Source organism: Ammodytes marinus (assembly GCF_949987685.1).
Source record: "Ammodytes marinus genome assembly, chromosome: 19".
In the NCBI taxonomy this organism is placed as follows: domain Eukaryota; kingdom Metazoa; phylum Chordata; class Actinopteri; order Uranoscopiformes; family Ammodytidae; genus Ammodytes; species Ammodytes marinus.
Genome location: NC_137223.1, coordinates 23,581,165 through 23,589,593, shown reverse-complemented (window position 1 = coordinate 23,589,593; position 8,429 = coordinate 23,581,165). Strand labels below are relative to the sequence as shown.

General features: G+C 39.7%; 1 protein-coding gene across 1 annotated transcript in view; it reads left to right on the top strand.

The window, feature by feature from the left end:
* Positions 1 to 358: 358 nt before the first annotated feature.
* The window catches only part of msraa (methionine sulfoxide reductase Aa), a 25,669-nt gene continuing 17,598 nt past the window's right edge, over positions 359 to 8,429 (top strand). The window contains exon 1 of the mRNA XM_080047442.1: positions 359 to 541. Within this exon, the coding sequence (XP_079903568.1) occupies positions 403 to 541 (139 nt within the window). The 5' untranslated portion in view covers positions 359 to 402. The remainder of the gene's footprint in view (positions 542 to 8,429) is intronic.

The following is an 8,429-nucleotide window of genomic DNA, read 5'->3' as shown; positions in this document are numbered from 1 at the left end:
CTTCAACGTCTTCGAAGTGTACATATAAACTAGTTTTTGTTATATCAAGGTCTTGTGGTAAATTCGGCCTACATGTGATTTAAATGAAATAGCGGAAAGAACCAGCAAATTTAACTTTTCTCTAAAGAATGGCTGCTTTGAAATTTGTGCAGAAATTCCTATCTGTCCTTGAGTGATCCAAGCGAAAAAATATAGCCTAACATTTATACACGCAGTTAGCCTTTTGTTTATTTTCAGGGATTAGTTGATCAGTATTACGTGAGCACGTGGACCTTACGAAAGCCTTGTTATGACATTGTGTAAACTGACTGTGTGCGTGTGTGTGTGTGTGTGTGTGCGTGTGTGTGTAACTGTAACTGCAGCAGGACTCAGGAGGCGTGTATCGGTGCTGCTAGCGAGTCAATGGTATCCTCCTCCAGAATCCGTCTCATTTGGCGTCATTTTACCAACAGTCGGATGGGAGATATCATGTCGTCTAAATCTCAGATGCCAACCCCAGAAACAGCGATGCCTGGCGGGGCAAATACTATGAAAGTAGCCGGTAAGAGAACCAAGTTAGTTAGCGTTAGCATCGGAAGCTAGGTGATATAACTTTCTGACGTTGCCATGTTACAAAAGCGAGCTAGTTTTCAGGATATTTTGTCTTCTGGTTGTCTCTGCCAAACGTTTGCAGTGTCGCCTTCCTCACAAGAGAGAAACAGACGTTATTACAAAGTCATAAGCAAGTTAAGTTAAAGGAAATAAGCTCTTTGCATCAGCTGTTACTAATTTTACAAAATAGAAGTTACTGCGCATGCGTATGTCTGTCCGCCTTCTGAACACTATGGACTTTGTTTACACACACACACTTGCAGTATTGTTGATGGAGCGTTTATTCGCTGTAAGTTTAATTGTTTTGCTTATAATAAGAAGACTGGATTGGTTGATTATGCCACATTTTCCGTTTGTTTATTAAGCCTATTAGTCAAGGCAAGTTTATTTATTTACTACTCAGACACTGCATTCAAATACATAAACAAAACTCTAACCCTATATTCATATTAACAGAAAATTGTATTTTTTTTTCCATTATTTTAGTTTTTGTCTTCTATAATTAGGTAACGCTGTGGGCACCATTTTAAAAAAAATATTATTTAGATTAAACAAGAAAATACATAATACATTTGATGACATGATCAGATATTAGCATTTTAAAATCCTATACATATACATATGTTTATGTTTATTTTATTCCACATACAAAATAGATTTAAAAAAACATGTAGTAAAAAAAATTAAAAATACATGTGTGGGTGTGGCAGAAACCTGTACAGGCTTATATAGAGCCACACCCAAAAAAATACATATAACGATTGATTCATTTATTCTGAAGGATACTCTAACATATAAATAGCTTAAAGAAAAGTGTGTGTTTGCAAGAGATAGAGAGTGTTCTGTGTGTGTGTGTGTGTGTGTGTGTGTGTGTGTGTGTGTGTGTGTGTGTGTGTGTGTGTGTGTGTGTGTGTGTGTGTGTGTGTGTGTGTGTGTGTGTGTGTGTGTGTGTGTGTGTGTGTGTGTGTGTGTTTGAGAGAGTGAGAGAGACTGACAGCAGCAATAAGTTGGCAGTTCTTGGGGGCAGTTGGCAACAAACCTGCCCCCTCTTGACTACAAGTGGGGGCGCTGAGTTTTGGCTATAGATGAATAGAGCTGCACTGGCACTGAACACACACACACACACACACACACACACACACACACACACACGCTCACACTCCACCTTGTAACATCAACCACAGAAATACAGTCGGACAGTAATAAGAAGTAAGTGTTAAGGTTGGTTGGAGAGTATGTATTGACTCATTGGTGCAAAGAGAAATGCTAAGATGGGAAAAATATTGAGTCAAATACTATTACGATTTGAAATAATTCTTTAGATTCTTTTTGGAATGATTTGGCTAAAGTGTGTGTTGGGGATATTTCGTGGAAGGGGTTAGGAGGGCGGGCTTGCTTTGCGAAAACATGGATGGATGGATGGATGGATGGATGGATGGATGGATGGATGGATGGATGGATGGATGGATGGATGGATGGATGGATAGATAGATAGATAGATAGATAGATAGATAGATAGATAGATAGATAGATAGATAGATCGATAGATAGATAGATAGATAGATAGATAGATAGATAGATAGATAGATAGATAGATAGATAGATAGATAGATAGATAGATAGAAAGGTTTCAGACACAGTGGCAGACACACTGGAACGTCGCCAAAATCTTCGCTGGATTCGGGAACGCTGCCCAGTCGAAAGAAGAAGCAAAGAAAAAAGAGCGAGGGAGCAGAGAAGGAAGAGAGGGAAGGAAAAGCCCTGTGTGTGTCTGCAGTGGAGGGACTTGGCAGGGCTTCCCCTCCTTTGTCTGTCTGTCTGGCTGGCTTCAGGGCTGCAGCCGCGCCAGAGGGAAATCAAGAAATGTCCAGGTTTTATACTGGTGGATGGGGTCTGCCAATGGCTACGGAAAAGACGAAAAAGAGAAACATTTAGTGTTTTTCAAAGGACAGCTAAAAAAGAATTGGCGTCTAGCGAAAAGAGCTGTGGAAACTGAAAAAAACAAAACAAAAAAAACAGGCGATTTTTCTTTTTCTTTTCGGCGCTTTCGGAGCCATTGGATGAATTGGACCGGACTGAGTTTGGGGATAAAACTGGACCACAATATCCGCACCGAAGTCTTTCTGTGATTTTAATGGCGGCCAAAGAAAACTGAATTTATATACAGTGTATATAAAGGCTATATTTTAAGAGCTAAACAACGCCAGGAAATGAAGAAATGTCCAAATGTCTGTATGGTAGCTGCTGGTGGATGGGGACAAGGGGCTGCCATGGCTACGAAAAAGACGAGAGAGAGAGAGAAAAAGTAGTTTTTTTTAAAGGACTGGTGAAAAAGAATTGGCGTCGCCGTCTAGCGAAAAGAGCTATGGAAACAGAAAAACAAAAACATTACACACGCGATTTTTTTTCGTTTTTGCATTGGACCAGATTGGTATTGGAGACAAAACTGGACAATAATATTCGCACCGAAATCCATCTGTAATTTTAATGGCGACAGAGAAAACTGAATCTATATACAGTATATAATATATTTTTTTTAAGAGCTAGAAAATGTCTTTGAAATGGACCAAGAAGGATGTTTCACTACTACTAGCCAGTGGAAGGCCAAGCCAGCGCCAAGCAAGAGGTTGGTGTACGAATGCTTGTTGAACCAGATCTATTGGACTATTGGTAAAAGTGTTTCGGGAAAGATTGTGTGGTGAATGAGAGGTTTTCTACTTAAAGCTGGGGTATAAGATTTCTGATTCGTCAAAGTTAACATGAGCTGTACATTTTGACCAATCACAGCGAGGCTCCGATTCTCTGTTCTCATTGGCTGTTGGGACTGTCCATTCACTTTGGCACGACTTTGTTGGTGTAGAGCGTGTCAGGGAGGGACCATAGGGGAGGGACCAAAGAGAACAAGTGGAGCGGTTGAGGTATTTGGATTCGAATCTCTATCCCAACTGCCATTTTCTCCCCAAATCCTACGCCCCAGCTTTAATGACTAGGTATAAAGGATGCAGTAGTATTATGGAGTAGGCATCAAGCCGAAGTACTTTATTGAGATGTTACAGAGTTAATTTACAAAGCCGAAGACTTCTTTTGAATTATTTTTATTTAACCTTCATTTTTCCAGATAAAACATTAAGAACAGTTTCTTATTTACAATATTGGTCTGGGCTTGTTGCCATTCAATACACAACAGAAAGCCCCGCTAAACCTTTACTCTTTAGTTATATCCCCTCACTTGACCCCCTTCCAAACAGAGCCTACTTTATTTTGGCACGGACACCAGTTGCCATTAGCTGATGATACCTCGTTTCTTGGCTTCGCTAGCTCAGTGTCCTTAAATGCTCCTGTGAACCTGCTTTCATAGAACAGTTTATCGAACCACAATTTTCAGTTCAAGTTCATCCAAGTTTTATATTGATTATTTCGTTATTTGGGTTGGCTGTGGGTAAGTGGGTAGGACGGTCGCCCCCTAAAGTACAAGGTCGGTGGTTCGATCCCCCGTTCCCCTGCCACATGTTGAAGTGTCCCTGAGCAAGACACTGAACCCTAAATTGCTCCCGATAGAAAAAGCTCCCGACACACACACACACACGCACACACACACACACACACACACACACACACACACACACACACACACACACACACACACACACACACATGGGACAAGGTCTAATGATGTTGTTCCCATTTCAGCTTAATACAGATGTGTTCAGACATCCAGCAGCTGGTTTTTAAATAAGCAGGTGTTCTTGTGGGTGGATAGTGTCACTTGTTACACAGAATTACAAGGAATATTTCCAGGGATTGTCTGAGGTTTATATAAATACTTGGCGGACGCTATCATGCAAATAAGAGCTAAGGTTCAAGAATTTAAATTGTATTAATAAAAATAAATAGTTGTTTCTTAGTCAATGGTGAGCTTCCATCTTTATATCAACAGTTGGTGTTTTGACCAACTTCTGTTTCAACCAGACCTTTTACTCATTTGCATTTTTGTTGTTGTTGACATTTTTATTTTTTTTTTAAATTAGTGAGGAAGGCACTGTCCGGCTAAATGTGATGCAATAATGATGCGTCTTAGATTTTAAACAGGGAGGGCTATATGGATGTAGCATGATACTATAAAGTTTAAAATGAGCTCCAACATAAACCAGCTCCGACAGTAAAATCCTGCTTTTACATTATTGAGGAATTACCATCTAATGACAGAACATTTCAGATTTCAGTTTCAGAAATATTTTTATAATATAATTTGAAATGCATTAGTTTTACTTGTAACAGAGCTATTAAACAGTACGTTTTAGTAACATCATTTTAAAGGTGCAGTGTGTAATATGACATCATCAAGAAAGTTCTAGAATGCAACACTCCCTGGGTAACCCCACCCCTTTCGAATAATAACTGAAGCTACAGTGGCCTTCAAGGACAAGAACAATTCAAAATTTTAAACAATGCACCTGATGACATTCCAACTATGACACTTTCAAGATGGCGGTACTAGGCCTTGGTCCAAAATATGCAGAAATATGGACATATATGAGACCCTGTCTAAGGGAAAAAATAATAATTCAAAACATTTTTTTCAGCTAGTATGCACTAAATTAAACGTACTTATGGATATTATAATCACTTTCTACAAAATCTGCTAGGAAATAAAACCCAAAATTCTACACACTGCAGGTTTAACAGAGTGCTAGTAAGTAAACATATCTACTTCCTCCTTTACTGTTGAACAATGTGATACTCGATACTTGTGTCTGTGTTGTTGATCAGACATCAGATCAGGTGAAACAGTCACATCTCACATATCTGGTTCAACCTGTTTGGCCAATGACTTAACAGTTTTTTAACGGCTTTGGTCTGGCAACTCCTCAATCTCTACCCATCTACATTTCTCACACAACTGTTACCGCGACAACATAGAGGACATTGGAACAGGCCTTTTTAAAGGGCTGTTTGAGGGTTAACACTAGGTTTTAAGGTTCAGGTATAAATGAGGTTTATGTCAGTGTTTGTGTAAGGGTGCAGGCATTTAGTTCTGGGTAAGGGGCTAGGGAATGCATTATGTCGATTAGTGTCCTCAAAAAGATAGAAGTACAGGTGTGTGTGTGTGTGTGTGTGTGTGTGTGTGTGTGTGTGTGTGTGTGTGTTGGCGTGTGTGTGTGATCCCATCATCCCATCTTTGTTGTTTACACAGTGCGCCGATAACCTTGACGGGCGCTTTTAAAGGTAGAACGTGAGAATGAAACATATGAGGCGGATAGAGATGAACAGACAGACTGAGGCTATAGTAATATTCAGCTGACAGTATTTGACATGTGATGCACCCCATGTATACAGTCTATGATCAGGACTCTGGACCAATTAGAAGAGAGTATTCTGGCAATGAAAAGAGAGGCAGACAAGGAAATCAGTGGGGTTAAAATGGAAGCCACCAAGCAGACAACATAATAGAAATAATTCAATAAAATCTTTCAATTTTTATTAGTTATTCTCAATGCCTTTGTTATGGGTACGCTCACCCAGGAACAACAGCTGGTGTAGTAAAAACACTACCGCTTTGGTCCAAAGGGCGGCGCTAGAATGAACACAATTTGAAAGTTCCTCTGAGCACCTTTTAAGTTAAAGAAGTATTAATGGCAAAATGTAATACTGTATTAGCAAGAGAATCGTCGGCATATAGAAATGTGATCGCACAGATGTATGAATCACAGATATTTTCTTTTACGATTATTTGTGAAGGCCTACTTGACTCGTGATTTACAGAAACGTTCCAGTTGAAAGATAAGTAGGTGGAGGAAAAACCTTGCCCTCTACAATGTAAAGACATCAAAGAGTGCTTTGTGAAGCTAGCACGACCTTCACAAAGCTTTAGAAGTTGATTTCAAGTATGTGACATGTGCTTGAATCACTTCTGAGGCTACAGTTTAGTTTAGTGCTTCTACCACGTGTAACATACAGCGAGAGAACCAACAACCTTGGCTATTGTGTCTTTTCCGCCTATTGAAGCACTTTTTCACACCCACGCACACACACACACACAGACAGGCACGCATGCACGTAGCACACACACAGACATGCATACACACACACACACACACGCACACACATATACACATACACAGACAAACACACATACACACACACAAACACACATACACACACAAACACACATACAAGTACACAGACAAACACACACACACACACACACACACACACACACACACAGTCCTTGAGACGCCCTGTGTGTGCTGTGGGACTAGGAGGCTGTCAGCTGATGGTTGTAATGATGGGCTGTAATAAAAAACAATGATCGCAATCAGAGCAGCTGATTGAGAGAGACACACACACACACACACACACACACACACACACACACACACACACACACACACACACACACACACACACACACACACACACACACAGAGGGAGAAAGAGAAATAAATAGAGAGATTTATGTACATATTGTTCTGATGGTTCTCTTCTGTTATTATTTGTAATATCTTAAATGCTTTGGCAATACTGTTTACCATAATAGTCATGCCAATAAAGCTTTTTTTAATTGAATTGAGAGGGGGAGTGAGAGAGGGGGGGTGGAGAGAGAGAGAGAGACGGGGGAGGAAATACATTGAAAGATAGACATGGGTGGAAGAGATGTAAAGGGAGGATGAAGAAACTAGGCAATCAGAGAAAGAGAGAGAGAGAGAGAGAGGGTTGGGGGAGGTTACTTTGTAGATTTAATTGCAGAGCAGTTGAGCCAATCTTTTCTGTGTGTGTGTGTGTGTGTGTGTGTGTGTGTGTGTGTGTGTGTGTGTGTGTGTGTGCGTGTGTGTGTGTGTGTGTGTGCGTGTGTGTGTGCACTCCAATATTCCCTAGCCAACCATTAGCTGCAGTGTTTCATTCATCACTGTCAGGTGTGGAGCTCCAGGGGGAGGTAGGGGGGAAAACCTGGATATTCAGCCCACGATTGTAGCTTCTCTGCTGGGCATAGGAAAGCCCAGATGTGGGGTCTCTCTTGGTCTTTTGGACTTCCAACTGTAAGAATAGAAAAATTAGAAAGCAGAGGTTACATTCCTATATACAGCTCTGGAAAAAATTAAGAGACCACTCTGGATTTTTCTTCAATCTTCATCTCTACATTACTAAATGGAAATGCTCTTAATGACAATATTTTCTGGGGAGAATTTGGTAGAAATGGTGTCAGTAGTTTATAGTACAAAACCAAAATGTTCAATCTACTCAAACATATGCCTATAAGGAGTAAAACAAGAGACACTGAACATTTGGAGTGGTCTCTTCATTTTTTCCAGAGCTGTATACTTCAAACAGTAAACACACATAGGTACTTTAAAGCAGGATAGCTTGGATAGTACTGTAATATGAATCAAATATCCTGATTATTTTCAGACATGCCAGCAGAGGCAATTTTGGCAATACAATTATTGAGTCTCAGGCTCCGTTCAACAATGCAATATAAAATAAGAAATGTATCTAGAGAAACACACAGAACCCCTTTGGTTTGAAAAATCGCAACAATCATTTGATGGATTTATATGAAATACAGCACATACAGCTCTGGAAAACATTAAGAGACCACTCCAAATGTTCAGTGTCTCTCGTTTTACTATTTATAGGCATTTGTTTGAGTAGAATGAACATTTTGGTTTCATGATATAAACTACTGACAACATTTCTACCAAATTCCAATACATTTTTTGTCATTAAGAGCATTTTCATTAATGTAGAAAAAAATCCTGACTGGTCTCTTAATTTTTTTCCGGAGCTGTATATTCATGGTCTGCAGAAGACTTATTCTAAAATATCTCTCTTTATTATTT